Genomic DNA, 21,091 nt, shown 5'->3' with positions numbered 1-21,091 from the left:
GAGTGTGGGCAGCAGGTGAAGGAAGTCAGAGTGTCTGGAGGCAGTTGGAGGATGGATGGCGGCTAACATGCCACAACAGCAGCAAAGTATTGGGAGACGCAAGTTCTACCCACCCTGGAAGAATGGCAGATGAAGGTGATGGACTACATGGAACTGGCGGAAATGACTGGCAGAATCCGAGACCAGGGAGAAGAGTCGGTGGAAGAAGATTGGAAGAAATTTAAAGACTATTTAATAATAATAATAATAAATTTTATTTATATCCCGCCCTCCCCAGCCAAAGCCAGGCTCAGGGCGGCTAACAACAATCAAATAATCAATCAAATAATCACACAATCTAAAAATATTTCATTATAAAAATTAATTAAATCAAATTGATGGCAACCAATTAAGCAAAATTCTGTGCAGGTTGCCAGAGGAGGGAGTCAGGCTGCGCTCTGACCAAAGGCCTGGCGGAACAACTCTGTCTTGCAGGCCCTGCGGAAAGATGTCAGGTCCCGCAGGGCCCTAGTCTCTTGTGACAGAGCATTCCACCAGATTGGAGCCGCAGCCGAGAAGGCCCTGGCTCTAGTTGAGGCCAGCCTAACCTCTCTAAGGCCTGGGACCTTCAGGATGTTATTATTTGCAGACCGTAGGTTTCTCTGTGGGGCATACCAGGAGAGGCGGTCCCGTAGGTACGAGGGTCCTAGGCCGTATAGGGCTTTAAAGGTTAAAACCAGCACCTTAAACCTGATCCTGTACTCCACCGGGAGCCAGTGCAGCTGGTATAGTACCGGATGAATGTGATCTCGCAGCAAAGACCCCATAAGGAGTCTCGCCGCGGCATTCTGCACCCGCTGGAGTTTCTGGGTCAGTCTCAAGGGCAGCCCCACGTAGAGCGAGTTACAATAATCCAGTCTGGAGGTGACCGTCGCATGGATCACAGTGGCTAGGTCAGGGCGAGAGAGATAAGGGGCCAACAGCTTAGCTTGGCGGAGATGAAAAAATGCCGCCTTTGTTATAGCTGTAATCTGCGCCTCCATAGAGAGGGAGGTATTGAAGATTACACCCAAACTCTTAACGGACGGTGCTGGCACTAATTGCACCCCCGCAAGAGATGGGAGTTGCCCCCTCGATCCCATATCGTCCTGCCCCAGCCAGAGGACCTCTGTCTTCGAAGGATTTAACTTCAACCGGCTCCCACATAACCATCCAGCCACAGCTTCCAGACATCTGGTCAGTGTGTCTGGGGCCGAGTCCATCCATCAACAGATAGAGTTGGGTGTCAACAGCATACTGATGGCAACCCAGCCCAAAACTCCGGACAAGCTGGGCGAGGGGGCGCATAAAGATGTTAAAAAGCATCGGGGAGAGAATCGCACCCTGAGGCACTCCACACACCAAGGAGTGGCGCGATGACAATTCCCCCCCAAGCGCCACCCTCTGTCCCCGACCAGAGAGAAACGAGCGCAGCCATTGAAGGACTGTGCCCTGGATCCCCACGTCGGCAAGGCGGTGGTCCAGGAGTTCGTGATCGACCATGTCAAAGGCTGCTGACAGATCTAGAAGAATCAGCAGCCCCGACCCGCCTCGATCCAGCTGCCTGCGGAGATCATCTGTTAGGGCGACCAGAGCCGTCTCGGTCCCATGACCAGCGCGGAAGCCGGACTGGAATGGATCCAAAGCAGATGTTTCATCCAGAAATATTTACAGAAATATTGTAAAATTAATGAATGTTAGAATGATGTCAGAATGAAGTTAAGTGGTTTAAGCAGCAATGTTTTAAAGGTGTATGAAAAATGGATTATTAACAGGTGAGAACTCAAAGTTATATTATATTAAGTTAAAGGATTAAGATAAAAACAAAGAGGGAAAGAAATTGCTGAATCAACGAATTAAATTGGAATACAAAAAAGGGAGGTGTGAGGAGGTCAGGGAAGCAAGGATATGAATATATGATATGGAAAGATTGATGTGTTTTCTTTTTAAATGTTTTTTATCTTTTTTCTGTATTTTGTATTTTTCTTTTTTTATGTCTTGTTTTCTATTCTTTTTACTTATGTAATTTTTCCCCCTTTGAAAACTTAATAAATATTATATATATAAAAAAAGGATGGCGGCTAACAGATTGAGGTTGAATCCTGACAAGACGGAAGTACTGTTTTTGGGAGAGAGGAGTTGGGCAGGTGTGGAGGACTCCCTGGTCCTGAATGGGGTAACTGTGCCCCTGAAGGACCAGGTACGCAGACTGGGAGTCATTCTGGACACACAGCTGTCCATGGAGGTGCAGGTCAGTTCTGTATCCAGGGCAGCTGTTTACCAGCTCCATCTGGTACGCAGGCTGAGACCCTACCTGCCCGCAGACTGTCTCGCCAGAGTGGTGCATGCTCTGGTTGTCTCTCGCTTGGACTACTGCAATGCACTCTATGTGGGGCTACCTTTGAAGGTGACCCAGAAACTACAACTAATCCAGAATGTGGCAGCTAGACTGGTGACTGGGAGTGGTCGCCGAGACCACACAACCCCGGTCCTGAAAGACCTACATTGGCTCCCAATACGTTTCCGAGCACAATTCAAAGTGTTGGTGCTGACCTTTAAAGCCCTAAACGGCCTCGGTCCAGTATACCTGAAGGAGCATCTCCACCCCCATCGTTCTGCCTGGACACTGAGGTCCAGCGCCGAGGGCCTTCTGGCAGTTCCCTCACTGTGAGAAGCCAAGTTACAGGGAACCAGGCAGAGGGCCTTCTTGGTAGTGGCACCCACCCTGTGGAATGCACACCCACCAGATGTCAAAGAGAACAACAACTACCAGACTTTAAAAAGACATCTGAAGGCAGTCCTGTTTAGGGAAGCTTTTAATGTTTGATGCATTACTGTATTTTAATATTTTGTTGGAAGCTGCCCAGAGTGGCTGGGGAAGCCCAGTCAAATGGGCGGGGATAAATAATAAATTATTATATTATTATTATGAAAGACAGTTTCCTTCCTTCCCATTCTGAGGCTACTGAGGAGGGAACTGGGAAGAGAGGCCTCTCAAAGCTGAAACTCCATTTCACATTTTTTAAATTTCAATTGTTACCAGCATCTCATTCCTTTCACACTACCAACATGACCAAACAGAGTCCTTGCCACTCAATTTCCCATTTCCTGGGAAATGATATACAGTGAATTGAAGAGGATAAGTTTTATTTAAAAAAACCAAAAAACCCAGAAGTCTTTCTTTTGGTATTTTTATGGACAAAACTAACTAAATTGTACAGAAATTTATTTACGTATGCTACTACAGCAGCAAGAATGCTATTTGCCCCAAAGTGGAAAGAAGCAGAAGTCCCAGTAAAGGAAGAATGGATACAGAAACTTAGGCAATATGTGGAAATGATGAAACTTACTGGAACAATAAGAAATCAAGATAACAAGCTTCTTATAAAAGAATGGAAATGGTTTACTGAATATTTACAGATAAATTGTAAACAGATAAGAACACTGGCAGGATTATTGTAACAACCTGCAGTTTTATAAGAGTATATTTTTAAAGTGGATGAAGACATGAGCAAATTAAATGAATTTGGATATGCAGAAGATATTTTTAAAAACCAATTTAAGGAACTGCAGAAAGAGGGGAAGGAAGTCAAACTTTGAAATGTTAAACTGATTGTAAAACTAATGAAACTGTATAAAATTGAAAAGTATAAATAAAAACTCGCCACTCAAAATGCTTAATGTAAATCCCTGTATTAGATCTAACAACAACAACATGCAATGACAAAACAGGCCATGTGCCGATAATACGCGAAAGGCAGGATACTCCTGGACCTCTTGGTGGCTTTTGATCCCAATGACCTCAGGTATGGGGCTGGGGTCTACCATTGTGAAGTGGCACTGAAGGTTCCCAGAGTGTAGATTTCAGAAGCTGATGCCAAAAGGCTTCTGCCCTGCTCCATAGCCGCTGGGTTAGAGGGAGCCACAAGATTTCATCTCAGGTCCTGTGCTTTTCAATCCCTACGTCAGGGATGAAGAACCTGCGGGCTTGAACCTCCGTCATCCCTAGCCATTGGCCATGCTGGCTGGGGCTGATGTCGGGTGGCAACTCACGGCATCAGGAACGCCAGTGTTCCTGCCCCGGTCTACTTTCAATTCTGGGACCCTACAGACCTCCAGACGTGGCTGGAAAGGCAACTCCCATCCCCAAAAAAACGATGCATACAATTGACACTGGGTACCCACTCTCTTGCTTCCAACTTCTGAACTCCAAGAGGCAGGAGAAATTTTGAACTAGTTGGCGGTAGGTTTGGACCAGACGAAGATGAACAAGATGAAACCTAATCCCTTGCCAAATGTATTAAAGCCCCTCTCAATGAAGGTCGGATTTGCCATTTGCACCTGAATGCTCAGGTAACACCAGTGGCCACGTATATCGTCTTCCAAAGCAACTACTCTATTCCGAACTTAAAAATGGAAAGTGTAATGGTCAACAAAAGAGGTTTAAAGACTCTCTCGAGGCAAAGCTAAAAAACATGTAGTATAGACACCGAAAACTGGCCTGCGAAACACTGGCCTGCGAGTGCTCCTGTTGGAAAACAGCCTTTACCAAAGGTGTTATGGGCTATCAAGATGCTCGAACTCAGGACGAAAGGGAGAAACGTGCTAAGAGGGAGGCACGCTTGGCAAACCCTCACTGTGATCAACTCCTTCCCGGAAACCTATGTCCCCACTGTGGAAGGACATGTGGATCCAGAAATGGCCTCCACAGTCACTTACAGACTCACTATGAAGACCGTGTTCATGGAAGGCAATCTTACTTGGCTACAAGTGATTGCCAAAGAAGAAGACGACTCCACATAAGACAATGCACAGAGCCACAAAGACAAGACAAGGTGGCAAGCGCTGCACAGTGGGAGCCAACACCATGTGCCTACTGACCCACAGGAATCTGGAGATCAATAGTCACTGAGTGTGCCTTCCTCAGCAGTCACACAAGAACCCTGCTCTCCCACTCTGGGGGAACATGATGCGCACACGCACGCACACACACACACACACAGCACTTACCTGTCCCGTGACGTGGAGGCAAACAAACAACAAATGCTGGTATTCGACAAGGCAGCCAGCCTACAAGAGAACCTCCTCAGGTAGTTCCCCTGACCACAACTTGTGGGGAACTTGCCCACCCCCCAGCAGATTTTGCATTAAAGCTGAACTTTCAGGAATGGTCCATTCTTGCTCCTCTTCCCTGATCAACAGGCCAGCCAGCAGAAGTCGCGCACTGTGTCTTTAGCCGGCTTCCCGGTGCAAGAGCAGGGTCATGTTCTCCTTCTGGCATCTTTCACAATAGCGAGAGCCCAAGGCACAGTTGCTTCATGCCCAGGGATTGCAGCATCGCAGACTGCTCCTGCTCCAAGACACACAGAAACCTCTTTTCTCCTCTGGGGCTAGCCTCAGAAAGAGACAGAGGAGGTGGACAGAAGCTCTAAGGAGTGTCGCTGTGCTAGCCTCAGGCAGCAGAAAGACACAGGAACAGCCAAGGGTTAGACCACATAGCTCAGATGAGGCAACAGGAAAACAACATCCTCAGCTGGCAGCGCTAAACAGGGGTTTCATACAGAGCCCAGCTTCTGCCGGAAGGCCAAAGCATGAATATGCAGCTTCCATAGACCACGTCACCAAGTGGGAGACAATTGCTATTGTAGTGCAGGAACCACCCACAATCATATTCTAGGAAGCAGAACCATTAAGGAATGGGGACTCCTCAAACTTCCCTTCGCGTCTTTGTTGGGACTTGCTCAGCACAGGCACGGAGGGCCAGGCAAGAAGCAGCAGCTATTTTTTTCAGAATTCTCGATGACGCCCCACCCGCATAGTAAAAGCAACACAAATCTAACTCAGCATGGATGTGGCCACTGCTATTTAGACTGCAAGCCTATGAACGCTTGGCTAGGGGGAAGCCATACTGAAAACATTGGGGGCGCATACAATGCAGAGGACTGAGGCACCACCCAGTTACTGGTGACTGGTAGTATAAAGCAATATTGCAGGATTAAACAGACAATGGGCGAAAAACACAAGTGGCATAAAACAGGATGCAATAAGTTCTTTCTGGACAGCGGACACACACCTATGCTAACGAGTGCAGAGAAGTTGTTTCCCTATTCCCAGGTGTCAAAAAAGGTTGTTTATGTATGCCACTACTGCAGCCCGTGTTTCATTTAGCCCAAAAATGGAAAACGAGCGAGGTCCCAACTAAAGAAAAATGGCAACTTAAACTGATGGAATATGCGCAGCTTATAACATACAGAATAAGAGAACAAGAAGAACATACATTTAAAGAAGACTGGAAAATGTTTATTGAATATATGGGGGGGCGAATTGTGTACACTTGAAAACATTGGCAGCATTAAGATAAATTCAACAGTGTAAACAAGTTTGGATGGATGTACCATATTTTTCCATGTAGAAGACTATATTTGTTCCTAAATTTTTGAAGTTTAAAATTTTTGAAGTTTAAAATTAGGGGTCGTCTTATACATGCATTTTCTTTATTTGGAGTCCCTCCCCCCCCCCCGAAAGGGGGCGTCTTATACACGAAAAAATACAGTAATAATGGAATACTGAATGGTATAGTTTAAGTAAAATATGCAGGGATTTAAGATATGCAAAATGAACCCTGGAAAGAGACGAAGGGCAATCATTGATATTTTAAGGTTGCTTAAATTAATATTCTAAATTTAATTTAAATATATATATATATTAATAAAAGAGAAGTTGCCTCCCCAAGATCGTGGCAGACTTCCACACATGGCTTGTGGTCAGTACAGAGATGCAGTGAATGAACTCAATTTGAAGTGAAATAAGAAAGCATTCACCCTCCCTTTGAAATCAATTTGTTCTGGCCAGGAGGCAGCAGAGTACACCCCTCCCTCCTTTTTCTCCCGATCAGAGACTCAGATTCGGGTGGGACAACACAAAGATATACCCGTTCCCACCCACACCCTCTCTCTAGGGGAAAGTGAAGATGTGGAGAAGGCTGGGAGAAGCAACTTGGTTCTCAGCAGCACCCAAGTCTGACAGTTAGCCAGGACACAAAATAAGCCCGGATGGGGCATAGGGGAACCTGGTGAGAAATAACCAGGATTAAATTAAACAAAGCCGGGGGGGACGGACAGGCAACTCCATTGGCAGCGCTTACCTCTCCTTCCAGTTCAGGGGACAGTCATGCTAAGAGATAAAGAATAAACCAAAGACTCAGGCAATAGTTGGGGGGATACTAAAAGGCCGCGGAGCCTTACTGTGGCTTAGAACGTTACAAATCCTGCTCACTTCAATGGGGCAGGCACAGGACACACCCCTGGCAGAAGGACCCACATCTGGCAAGTCGCTGGAAACCCATTTTGGAAAGCAATGGAGCAAACACACCAGCTGCCCTGTAGGCACAAACAAGAGGAAGCCTGGAACCAGCAAGGACTGATGGATTGCAGTGAGCGTGTTAATGTCTGACTTGGCAGAAAGCCAGGCAGAGAGGCAGCTAAGAGGTCCTGGGAGGAAGCCAAACACAACCATTTATCCAGTCATCCTCTTTTCATCTGGGATGGGCGAGGGTGGAGCTCGTCCAATCAGTTCTGCTAAAGGGAAAAGTCCACCGAGAGCGAGACCCAGGAACAATCGAGCTTTGCTGTTTTGTTTTCTTTGCCCGGCGATTGACTGCAGATTAGAACCCCATAGCCTAAGATTGGAAAATGTATATTGAATATATTGGGGGGAGGGTTGTGAAAACGTTGAAAACGTTGGCAGCATTAAGACAAATTCAACAGTGTAAATAAGTTTGGATGGATGTCAAAATGGAGTACTGAACAGTTTGGTTTATGCACAATATCAATATCAATACAATACAATATGCAGGGTGGAAAGCGAAGAAGGGAAGTCATTGATATTTTAAGGATGTTTCAATAAACCACTGAGCCTAGGGCTTGCCGATTGGAAGGTTGGTGGTTCGAATCCCTGCAACGGGGTGAGCTCCCGTTGTTCGGTCCCAGCTCCTGCCAAACTAGCAGTTCAAAAGCACGTCAAAGTGCAAGTAGATAAATAGGTACTGCTCCGGCAGGAAGGTAAACGGTGTTTCCGTGCGCTGATCTGGTTTTGCAAGAAGTGGCTTAGTCATGCTGGCCACATGACCGGGAAAAACTGTCTGCAGACAAACATCGGCTCCGTTGGCCAGTAAAGCAAGATGAGCGCCGCAACCTCAGAGTCATATGCGAGACACAGACACAGACACAGACACACACACAAATCCCATACCCAGACAGCAAAAAGCCAAAAGATGTACAGGGACCCCTATGGCCATGGCTTTATTTTCTCAAACATCCAGGGCTCGCCACGCTCCTGAAGCAGGGCAGGGAGCAAGAAGCAAGATGAGGAAATGTGAGCCTCAGGGGCTGTTGACACAATTCAGGAAGTTATCCTTCCAGAGAACTCCTGGCTGCGTCAACCTGGCCTCTTCAGGGACATGGTCAACAGTGCATGTTTACTCAGAAGTCAGTCCTACCCTGTTCAGTGGCGCTTACTCTTTAGTAAGTGCGTTTGGGAGTGCAGCCAACACACACCTCTCTCTCTCTCCGGCGGGAACAAGCAAACCCTGCTAACTGCTGGGTTGTGTGTTGGAAGATGAAAGATGGTGTGTGTTGGAAGACAAAGAACCTTGTTTGTTGACTCTCCCGCACAGCATGCTGAATGTGCAAAACAAAGCAGAGGCGAAGTGAGTTCACAAGCGCTTAGCTCGGGGTTACTCGTTCTGTAAGTTCTTGCCCGGAACAGCAGCTCTCATGTCCTAACATCCTCATGCACACCTGCCAGAGCCTTTCACTTGGCTTCTGTGGGTCACCACGCCCTATACCTGGAACATTTTTGCCAGGCGCCTAAAGGTGTATAATGATTTGTTTGTTCGTTTGTTTGTTTGTTTATTGATTGAATTTATATACTGCCCTATACCCGGAGGTCTCAGGGTGGTTCACAGAAAAGATCACACTATATAAAATAAAAACAATAACTTAATAACACCCCCCTAAAAAAGAGCCGCATTTTAAAAGAGTGTAGAATGTTGATCAGGTCAACCAAAGGCCTGATTAAAAAGGAATGTTTTTGCCTGGCGCCTAAGGGTGTATAATGAAGGTTCCAGGCAAACTTCCCTGGGGAGAGCATTCCACAGACGGGGAGCCACTGCAGAGAAGGCCCTGTTCTCATGTTGCCACCCTCTGGACCTCTTGTGGAGGAGGCACAGAAAGGAGGGCCTCAGAAGATGATCTCAGGGTCCGGGTAGGTTCATATGGAAAGAGGCGGTCCTTGAGGTATTGCAGTCCTGAGCCATTTAAGGCTTCATAGGCCCAAACCAGCACTTTGAATTTGAGGAGGGTTGGGGAAACTTCTTCTGGCCCAAGGGCTGCCTTCCCTCCTGAGGCAATACTCTGGATGGAACTCTCACCAGTGAAGCAAGAGCTGCATTCTAGCCATACGAAAGTCAGAGGTTTCTCTGCACATCACACAGATCTCTACCCTGCCCTTCTCCATACAGGAAATGAGAAGCACAATCACAGTTACAACACACTCCAAGCCAGGCAAAAGCATCCAAGCAAGGCTGGTGATGACTGTGGCCTAAAAAGCCCTGATGCAGGACTGGACACAAAGCCTGAGGGTCTTGACCCCTGGGCTAGAGAAAGGAATTTCCCTTGCCCAGCCATACACTGACACTGGGATGAAGTCATAAAGCTCTTTTTCTCTTCTTTTTGTGCAAAAGCAGAAGGAATCCGAAATACCCTCTGGCAAAGAAATCCAATCACTGTGGACGCCAATTCCTGCTTATCAGACACCATTTGCTGATCAGAGGAACTTGAGAACACCAACCTTCGGGTAAAGCCAGTGAGCTGGAATCAACGCAAAAACTTGCCAGCTTTTAAAATCCCAAAGCAGAGAGAGGATTCAGGGCCCCAGCTTTATAGATTTTGGTTTATTCTTTCGGGTCCGTCTCTTGGCTCTTGTAATGTATGAAGGGGCCTGGGCCCACTGGCAAGGGGAGAATTGGGACCAGAGGATGCACAGTCTGCAATGACCCCCTCTCTTGTACTCCTTTTGAGTGTCAAAGCTGCCGGGCAACAATGCAGGACAGCTAGGACAGGCTTCCTCAAACTCGGCCCTCCAAATGTTTGGGGACTACAGTTCCCATCATCCCTGACCACTGGTCCTGCTAGCTAAGGATCATGGAAGTTGTATTCCAAAAACAGCTGGAGGGACAAGTTTGAAGAAGCCTGAGCTAGGAAGTTGCCACCACATCTCAAGAGCTCCTGGGATAGGAAGGCCCCATGAGATCCCTGCCAACAAACATCATCTCCACCCCAGGTGACTTCACGCAGAAAGTTCACATGGGGGAAGAGGGAGGCCACTTTTGTAGGAGGTGGCATCCATCTGTCTTGAGAGACAATGGAGTGTGCCTCTGGGGATGAAGCCAAACCGCTGTGTTAAAAGCACTGAAGTGACCTCTAAGGGGTACAAGGCTGGGCAATGTGTGTGGAGGTCTTGGGCTGCCCAGACAAGACCGCTGCCCCCAGTCCAAAGGAAAGCAGAGCAATACATTTGGCACCAGTCTGGCTGCAGGAGTTGCCAGGAGGAGGCGTACAAGGCGCCATCCAACCGTCTTAGGGACTCCACTCCAGATTTGTGTAGGATTTACAGTACTCTTTTTCCTTCCCCGAAGATATCCCACAAAGCAGCAGAAATTTAGGGTCAGAGTTTTCCTTCTCCTAGATGGGCCACCCTTCCCAAGCAGAAGAACCCCATTTGCCCCTCATTGAGGTGTAGGCAACATTTTCTGCATTCCCTCCTGGGCAACTCCCTGCAGAGGCTGTACATACGACTAGTACAGGCATCCCCAACCTTCGGCCCTCCAGATGTTTTGGACTACAATTCCCATCATCCCTGACCACTGGTCCTGTTAGCTAGGGATCATGGGAGTTGTAGGCTAAAACATCTGGAGGGCCGCAGGTTGGGGATGCCTGCACTAGTAGGTGGACCCCAAACTGGCAGTGAATGAGGCAAGGTCCAAAAGTTGGCAAGACTGCAAAGGAAGAGATATAATGCTCGGGAATTGATTGCTCACAAGGTGCTTTCGACCTTAATCTGAGAGCTGCCAGGGTCCCTGTCCTGAATTTGGATTAGATGACCCTAATAATAATAATAATAATAATAATAATAATAATAATAATAATTTATTATTTGTACCCCGCCCATCTGGCTGGGTTTCCCCAGCCACTCTGGGCGGCTTCCACAAAGACCAAAAATACACTAATGTGTCATACATTAAAAACTTCCCTGAACAGGGCTGCCTTAAGGTGTCTCCTGAATGTCAGGTAGTTGTTTATCGCTTTGACATCTGCTGGAAGGGCGTTCCACAGGGCGGGCGCCACTACCGAAAAGGCCCTCTGCCTGGTTCCCTGTAGCTTTGCTTCTCGCAATGAGGGAACCACCAGAAGGCCCTCGCCGCTGGACCTCAGCGTCCGTGCAGAACGATGGGGGTGGAGACGCTCCTTCAGGTATACTGGGCCGAGGCCGTTTAGGGCTTTAAAGGTCAACACCAGCACTTTGAATTGTGCTCGGAAACGTACTGGGAGCCAATGTAGGTCTTTCAAGACCGGTGTTATGTGGTCTTGGCGGCTGCCCCCAGTCACCAGTCTAGCTGCCGCATTCTGGATTAGCTGTAGTTTCCCTTAGGGGCCCTTCCAGCTCCACAATTCTATAATCAGGAGCATCAACATCTATCATATAATGTAGTGTCAGGAATGTAAATAAGGATTCTAGAAATCTCAGCTTTCTTTAAAGAAAGAGAAGACACCCTTTTGTCCTTGTAATGGCAGAGCCCATTTCAAAGTGTGCAGTCCATGCTTGGTAAACTCTTCAACACCAAAAGGCTTTATTGCCATTGCCCCTCACTGGGACTTGTGGAAGAGGAACAAATTGTGTAAAACGAGCAAATGCATGCCAGTGCAATTTGCACAAATGTTTCGGATCAACCCTAGCAATAAACAACTGTCAGATAATGATCACACACCTGTTTAACACACCTTAAACAGGTAACCAAAAAACCAGCGCCGCAACAATTTCACTACAGTATGCAGAAGGAGGCATGGAATCCCTGAAAAAGATTCCCCAAGGCAGCCTTCTAGATCTCATGCACACAGAAGGAAACCTCGATAAGTGTGGGGACAGTTTGTGCACATGGCCCCTGGGCACTATTAGGGCAAGGACGTTCTCCTCATTCAGCACAGGTACCCAGTTCCTGCCTTTCTGTCTTGTAATAAATTTGTATAAATCAATATAAATACCCACACACACACCTTGCTCTGTGATCCTTGGGTGAAAGGTGTTATAGAAATTTAATTAATAAATAATATACCCCCCGATCATCAACAAATAACTACAGTGGTACCTAGGGCTAAGTACTTAATTCGTTCCGGAGGTCTGTTCTTAACCTGAAACTGTTCTTAACCTGAAGCACCACTTTAGCTAATGGGGCCTCCTGCTGCCGCCGCACCGCCGGAGCAGGATTTCTGTTCTCATCCTGAAGCAAAGTTCTTAACCTGAAGCACTATTTCTGGGTTAGCGGAGTGTGTAACCTGAAGCGTATGTAACCTGAAGCGTATGTAACCCGAGGTACCACTGTATTATTATTATTATTATTATTATTATTATTATTATTATTATTATTATATCACCTTTTATCTGAAGATCACAGGGCAGTTCACAACATGAAAATACAAAGCGAGAACACAAAATACCTAATAAAAAAGAACCAAAACAAAGACCAACCGGTAACCCCCTCCCCCATCCCGCAAACACATTTAAAAAGCCGTAGAATGTTAATGAGCCCAAGGCATGATTAAAGAGAAACCTTTTTTTTTTTGTCCTCCAAGACTGACAATAGGATGGCCCCGGGGTAAAGTTTAATTGGCAGCTCCATGAGTTGTCAATCTGAACCAGCCTCCCCCTGCAAGCGCATGTTAATTTTCCTACCAATGAAAACAAGACACTGAGTATTTATTTACTTACTGCATTTATATCACTCCTACTCCCTGGCTGGGGGGGTCCAGCCTTTCTCTCTGTGGCTTCATGCCAGGCAATCCCCCTGCCCACCCACCCCCATTTCTGCCTAGGCAATGGCTCTTCCATACCTCCCCTCCTTCCTCTGCTTCTGTTTTGCTGGGGTTTTAAAAATTACTGACTTACTGCACACATACCACCCTCTCATGGCCTGTTGGGACAGTCTGATTTCATTACGCTCTGCCCCTTATACGCCCCCAACAAAAGCCAATTCGTGCCCATCTGATGATGACCTTGAGCCTAGGCTGGGCACGTGTTGCTGGAAGGGTTCCAGGTTGCCAGGCAATGCGGCCTGCTTGAAATATTGGCTCCTGTGCAGGGCCCCATTGAACACCCCCTGCCCTCATTGGATGGCACCAACACAACTGGGCAGGACCACCCGCAGGCTGGGATTGGTCAGCTGGACCCCTCCCCGGGTCACTTAATGGGGGGGTGAAGGCAGCAGCTGTCCTGGCCCTCATCTGGACAGTCAGCCGGCCCCGCTCTCTGCCATCAGACTCCCCAGCGGGCCTGCCCACCTGATAGCTCCAGAAGGGCATGCGCCACCTTTGTGCTCCATGCAGCAGCTAAGCCAGGTGGTGGAAGGGGCCGGCTGGCTTTAACCTCATCCAGAGTGGGTCTCGATCTCTTACCAATGCTCCATTGGCATGACCCAGGCCTGGGGGAGGTCTTGACCCCAGTGCCAAAGTTTCTCGTGGGGAGGCTCTGCTCAGTTGCCAAAAACGAGGGCGGCAAAAACGAACCAGGATTCCAGGTACACGGCAGTCTCCATCCCAGTGCCTGAATGTCTGCAGCACAACCCCTACTCCCAGCCTTTCTCTCTGCGGCTTCATGCCAGCCAATGCCCCTGCCCACATACCCGCCCACCCATTTCTGCCCAAGCCACGGCTCGTCCATGCCTTCCCTCAAACCCCTGCTGCTGCCTGGCTGAGGTTTTAAAAATTCCCAAAAGGAGAGGGACCAGTCCAGGGCTCAAAGCCTCTCCCCCTTTTGGCGCAAGCTATAAGGGCCTCAGGGTTACAGTGTCGGGCTAGGACCCTGGGAGAGACCCGGGTTCAAATCCCCACCACTGGGCCAGGAAGTTCCCTGAGGTGACCTTGGCCCAGCCACTGACTGCCTCGTCTCTCGGCCTAACCTACCTCACAGGGCTGTAGTGGGGGTTCAATCTGGAGGGGGTGGCTAGCTCAGTCCGCAGAGCACGAGACTATGGATCTGAGTCATGGGTTCGAGCGACGGGGCGAAAGGGGGTTGGGCTAGATGACCCTGGTGGTCCCTTCAACTTCTAAGAACGTTTGTGGGCGGGCGGGGGGGGCGGTATGTACACCGAGAAAAAGCTGGGCTACAAGTGCAATAAACACGCGAATAAATATTTGACGTGGTGTTTCTGGCTGAAGGAAGAGCGGGTGGCGGGGAATACGCGTTCGCACTCTGTACATGCTCAGAGGCTCCACTGCCGCCTCTTCATTTCTTCGCACGTTACCGAGCGGGACCCCAGCGCTGGGCTCCAGCCTTTCTTTTTCTTCCCCCGCCCTCTCGCATTGCTGTTATCCGCCCAAGACTCACCCGCCGCCGCCGCCGGTTCCGATCTGCAGGGCGGCCCTTTGAAGCCCATGCCTCTCTCTCTCTCTCTCTCTCTCTCTACCTCCGGCTCCTAGCGGCGCCCTGGCCAATGACATCATCGCGCCGCGCCGCCGAGCTGGCAGCCGGCCGCCATGTTGCGAGGGGCAGAGAGGCAGCGCCCTTGCGGGAAAGACGCATGGGAGGCTAGGAAGCGGATTTTGTAGGGTTGTGGGAAAGGGTCAGAAAAGGGTCTAGAAAGGGGTGGTGGAGCCACACCGCTAGGAAGGATGGCTGCAGTGCTTAGGGCTTGTTGTCTATATAATAATAATAATAATTTATTATTATTATTATTATTATTATTATTATTATTATTACTACTACTACTACTACTATTATTATTATTTATACCCCGCCCTCCCCAGCCAGGGCTCAGGGCGGCTAACAGGCAATAATGAAAACAAGTTGAATGAATACAAATTAAAAACAAGATTAAAATACAACATTAAAATATTGAAACAGTAAAATATTAAAATGTTAAAATGCGGCCTCATCACAGGAGGAGAAAGGAAGAAGAAAAGGGGAGGGAATCAAATTGGCATTATTATTATTATTATTATTATTATTATTATTATTAATTTATTTATACCCCACCCAACTACTTTTTCCTCTGGCCTAAAGTTGAGAATAAGAGAATTGTAAAGTTGAAAGGGACCCTGAGGCTCATCTAGTCCAACCCCCTGTGTAATAAAAACCTCCCCTTATTCCTTTATGGGGGACACAAGAGCCCTTATAGAGTCCTTTGTAGGTTCTCCATCGGTTGGAGAAAAGAACAGAGGCCAACCAGAGAATATTGAGAAGCAAAGCAGCTCGTAAGCCTGATCTTTATTGAACTGTTGTAACAGGGTGCTCCCCTCACACAAAGGAGGACAGAGGAGGACCCAGAACAAAGGTGTGCCTGCCCTTATATAGTGGTACCTCGGGTTAAGTACTTAATTCGTTCCGGAGTTCCGTACTTAACCTGAAAGTGTTCTTAACCTGAAGCACCACTTTAGCTAATGGGGCCTCCTGCTGCTGCTGGGCCACCGGAGTACAATTTCTGTTCTTATCCTGAAGCAAAGTTCTTAACCTGAAGCACTATTTCTGGGTCAGCGGAATCTGTAACCTGAAGCGTATGTAACCCGAGGTACCACTGTATAGACATTTTAAATTCCCTATGCTGGAGCTCAAGACCAGCCCTCCATACATCATACATACATCACAGAAGGGGTGTAACCCAAGACCACCCCCCACAAACATCATACTTACATCACAGAAAAGGTGGTCTACAACAGAAAGTTGAATGTTGTTGTTTTTCCTGTGTCAGGTTATCTGATAATGCCTTATCTGATTGCCTTTCCTGGTAGTCTGGCCATTCCTTTGAGATGGTGATTACCCAATTCCTGAGACAATGGGAAGGTTCCCTCAACCCCTCCCTCCTTGCAGAGAAAACATTTGGTCAGTTTGGGAGTCAAAATGGTTTCAGGACTGTTTTCCTGTGCTGCTTCAGACATGTTGTTTATATGTTTATGTACGTGCTTGGTTGGTACATTAATGAACATTTATTATATATATAAGACCTTCAGTTTTTTATTTCACCTGCAATGCAGGAAGATGCAGTCGAACAAACCTGGAACCTTAGCATTATCAGCCCCATGCTCTAACCCAGTGTTTCCCAACCGGTGTTCTGCGGCACACTAGTTGCCTGGTGTGCCGTGGGAGGGAGGCGGGCGAGTCGGGCGGCGAGAGGCGGGGCGGCGGCGGCGCTGACGTCACGGGGCTGTAACGTGCCTCACATAGGCACATGCGGGGCGGCGAGCGAGCTCCCTCCCACATCCCATCGCCGCTCGCTTCGGCCAGCCTACTGGGCTGTCGCAGGCGGAAGGCCTGCGCATGCGCGAGGTTTTCACGCCTTTGGGATTCCCTTCACGCCTTCCTCCTCCCGGGTCCTTGAGAGCGCGGGAAGCGGCAGCGCGAGACCGGCGTTGAGCCTGGTAGGTATTGCGCTTGCCAAGGCAGTCATTTGGGAAATGAAAACTTGCAAAGCAAGCAACCAGTTCAATCTGAAGTACGTGTATGCTTAATATCCTGTATCTGAAACCTGTTCTGCCCCCTCCCCCACACTTGGTGCCATTTTCATCTACACATGCAGCAGAGTAAGTTGACCCAGAATAGTACCAATTCAGATGGCAGATGGGAGAATGACAGTGCTGAATGCTTTCCCATGTAGAACAGTCCCTGCAAATAAAAACCTAGAATATTTGGAAGATGGATGCTAGCCTAACCATTACCTTCTATGCTGTTACTATTTTTTTATTTTTTTTTACATAAGTAAAAAGTGACCTTTCCCCATCTGGCATGGTGGTGTGCCTCGAGATTTTTTTCATGAAACAAGTGTGCCTTTGCCCAAAAAAGGTTGGGAAACACTGCTCTAACCAGCTGAGCTCTCTAGAAAGGAGTCAGCTAAAGAAAAGGCGCTTGCTATATGTGCAACACTGACACCAGATGGCGCTGCGGAGTTCCGTTTTTGCCAGTGCGATTTCACATACAAGTTTACAATGCAATTCCCCTTTTTATTTATGCTTTTAAGATTTATACATGTCATTAGTTTTACAATCATTTTAACATTTCAAAGCTTGACTTCCTCCTCTTTCTGCGGTTCCTTAAATTTATTTTTAATAACTTCTGCATATCCACATTAACTTAAATTTGCTCCTTTGTTCATCTACAGTCGTACCTTGGCTCTCGAACAGAATCCGTTCCAGAAGCCCGTTCGACTTCTGAAAATGTTCAAAAACAAAGGCGTGACTTCCGATTGGCTGCAGGAGCTTCCTGCACCCAATCGGAATTCATAGAAGCCGCTTCAGACGTTCGGGTTCCAAAGAACGTTCGCAAACCAGAACACTCACTTCTGGGTTTGCTGTGTTCAAGAACCAAGGTATGACTGTACTTTAAATATACACTCTTATGAAAATGCAGGTTATTACAATAATCCTGCCAGTGTTCTTATCTGTTTGCAACTTATTCATAAATATTCAGTAAACCATTTCCTTTCCTTTATAAAAAGTTTGTTGTCTTGACCTTTTTATTCCGGCAAGTTTCCCCATTTCTGCATATTCCATAAGTTTTTGTATCCATTCTTCCTTTGCTGGGACTTCTGCTTCTTTCCATTTTACAACGCGTTTTCCGGAAACACTTCTTCGATGTGTCTAGATCCAGCATTGTGAAGTTTCTGAGGTGGGAGTCAAATGGTTCTCAGGGGAGGATCACTGTTATATGATATTAATTAAAACAATCGTTCGGTAGTTGGGACAGGGAAGTGACCCCTTCTGCTGCTGTGCAATTCACCAAAAGGAAGGTACTTCTGGAACATCTCCATATTGGACATATGGGATTTTTGGGGGGAGGGAACAGGCATTATGTTGAGGGGGGCAAAACTGTTGTCTGCAATGGAGTTGGTCATTTAGTTAAATATTTTTATTTTCTTTATGGGGGGGTTGCCCCCTGCCTACACTCATGATTGGATATCACATTTTTTCGAGTTAGTCCATTCTGTCTACACCAGCCTTTCTCAACCTGTGGGTCCCCAGATGTTGTTGAACTACAACTCCCATCACCCCTAGCTAGCAAGGCCAGAGCTCAGAGAAGATGGGAGTTGTAGTCCAACAACATCTGGGGACCCACAGGTTGAGAAAGGCTGGTCTACACCATGGGTAGGCAAACTAAGGCCCGGGGGCCGGATCCAGCCCAATCGCCTTCTCAATCCGGCCCACGAATCAGCGTGTATTTACATGAGTAGAATGTGTCCTTTTATTTAAAATACATCTCTGGGTTATTTGTGGAGCCTGCCTGGTGTTTTTACATCAGTAGAATGTGTGCTTTTATTTAAAATGCATCTCTGGGTTGTGTGTGGGGCATAGGAATTCGTTCATATAGTCTGGGCCCCACAAGGTCTGAGGGACAGTGGACCGGCCCCCTGCTGAAAAAGTTTGAGGACCCCTGGTCTACACCACACCACGTGAGACATACAGGAGCATGATAGCAGCTGGTTGCAGTTTCGGTAAGTTATAGTGTGAGAAATGTTCTTATGTTGCTATGCCTTTGATCCACACTGGCCAGGATATTTGGCCACCTGAGGCAAACCACAAAATAACTCCCGCTAATAACTCTGGCTAAATTATGGCATCAAGAATAATGGTTTCTCAGCTGTTCCTGGCATTGAAACAATTGGCTGCTGAGAACTTTCCCCCCAGAGAGGTCTGGTCTTATTTGAAGTTCAAATGATGTACAAATGTTTATGCAGAATGACTATGCATCTATTACAGCCATGAAGGACACCCCCTCCCTTTTTTTAAGAACATGGAACAGGCCCAGAGGGTTACTTACTGAGAACTGGCAAGTTCTGTTGGAGAAAGGAACTCTCTTGCTAAGTTCCAGTTGATGCCTTCTTACAGCTCTCGAGCTATGGTTTTCCCAGTAGTGATGTATGGAAGTGAGAGCTGGACCATAAAGAAGGCTGATCGCCGAAGAATTTATGCTTTTGAATTATGGTGCTGGAGGAGACTCTTGAGAGTCCCACGGACTGCAAGAAGATCAAACCTCTCCATTCTGAAGGAAATCAGCCCTGAGTGCTCACTGGAAGGACAGATCCTGAAGCTGAGGCTCCAGTACTTTGGCTACCTCATGAGAAGAGAAGACTCCCTGGAAAGATGGAGGGCACAAGGAGAAGGGGATGACAGAGGACGAGATGGTTGGACAGTGTTCTCGAAGCTACCAGCATGAGTTTGACTAAACTGCGGGAGGCAGTGGAAGACAGGAGTGCCTGGCATGCTCTGGTCCATGGGGTCATGAAGAGTCGGACACGACTAAACGACAACAACAAATAGCTCTCGAAAGAACTGCAACCAGGATGCCCCCCTGCCACTGTGGTTGAGATGTGGCTAAGAATCCCCCCATTATCTATTCAATTAATCACTGGTACAAGTCGTTACAGAGATGCATCTTGCCAATACGTTAATCTCGCAAATATGTGTCGCAAGCACAACATTCTGCCTTTTAAGGATGTTAAGATACCAAGAAGAGCAGTCACATTTCAAAAGAACTAGTCAAATTTCACAAGGTAGACACACAAGATAGCACTGATGAAGCCGGAGTGTTTACATTGTCTCATTTTTATTTTTGTTTCATTATGGCCAATAATTTTAAGATTAGGAACTGGTATGATGAAAACTCAAGCCTAGGTAAATTACCGGCTGAGCTGGGTTTGATCATTTTGGGTCACCTCCCAGATTTTACTAAGTCGCTTTTTATTGATTTCATTACATTTCTTGCGCCATATCAACCCACCCATTTTATTTTATAATGCCTTTGGTTGCATTCATTCCTGTTTTAGTTTTAGACTGTGATAGGCTATGGTTCAATGCAACGTGTTTGAACAGACTGACTGAACTTCAGCACAAACAGCGACAGGTAGAAGAACACATTTAATAATTCCTGCTTGCTCTTAGGCCAGTTCCCAGCAGATACTGCATACTGCTCTCGCCCTGAATTCTCCAAGAGGCTGCAAAGCCTCCTTTGGCGAAGAGAAAGCAAGTGGTAAATTGTGCCAAACACTGCGGTGGAATTGCTGAATATATTGCACATTCACGCAGGGACAAGCTCACAGAAAGCAATTCAGAGAAAGAGGAGTGGATATTCTTTGCTCCTGAAGCTATCAGCAGCAGAAAGGGCAATCTCCTCCTCATAGGAGCCACTGTCTAAGATAACTGGGATTAGACAATTTCACACTGCAGACTTCTTGTCTGCTTCCTCTTGCACCATGTGCTCCACCTATCTCCCTTGCCTAGTATTTGGTGGCACATGACCTTATGGTGCCAACAAACTCAACAACTTTTCCACCAGCATTCAGCTTTCGGCTATGAGGTTTCCGGCAGCATGGGTGTTCCAACCTTGACACCACAGCACACCCATGTTTGTGCTTCTATCCCTCTCTCTTCAAGATGAGGACATGCATTATATTTCAGTCCCCCGGCCAGCATATCAGGAGGTTTCCTCTGCTGTTCTTGAGAAGCTGCAGCGGCTCCAGAATTCACAAAAGCCAAGAAAGAATCTGCAAAACCTATCTCGCTTTTTAATGTGGCGCCAAATCACCCCAAGGGAGAACCGGCAGGGGAAGGGAAAACATCTGCATGAAAAAGCACATGTTTGATGAACACACTGTTCCCGTCACCGCAGCAGACCAGGGAAAAACTTAGCATGAATTTTTTAGACCTTCAATAAGAAGAAAGCTGATCAGCTCATGTTCACACAGGCAGGGACACTTGTCAATTAGTTCACCAACAATTTCTTAAAGCTGGGGAATTATTTACATAGATGGCAATCT

The 21,091-nt window shown here is 47.2% G+C and overlaps 1 protein-coding gene across 6 annotated transcripts in view; it reads right to left on the bottom strand.

The window, feature by feature from the left end:
* The window catches only part of PNPLA6 (patatin like domain 6, lysophospholipase), an 84,209-nt gene extending 69,402 nt beyond the window's left edge, over positions 1–14,807 (bottom strand). For 4 of the 6 annotated variants that reach the window (XM_082204555.1, XM_082204556.1, XM_082204557.1 and 1 more), the window contains exon 1: positions 14,677–14,807. In XM_082204555.1, the coding sequence (XP_082060681.1) occupies positions 14,677–14,792 (116 nt within the window). In that variant the 5' untranslated portion in view covers positions 14,793–14,807. Of the gene's footprint in view, positions 1–5,028; positions 5,473–7,162; positions 7,184–14,676 lie in introns of those variants that run through there. The other 2 variants (XM_082204559.1, XM_082204558.1) reach the window with 2 other exon arrangements.
* Between the last annotated feature and the right edge of the window lie 6,284 nt (positions 14,808–21,091).

This window comes from Podarcis vaucheri (assembly GCF_965113315.1).
Source record: "Podarcis vaucheri genome assembly, chromosome: 17".
NCBI lineage: Eukaryota > Metazoa > Chordata > Lepidosauria > Squamata > Lacertidae > Podarcis > Podarcis vaucheri.
This window is presented reverse-complemented; position numbering and strand designations above follow the sequence as displayed.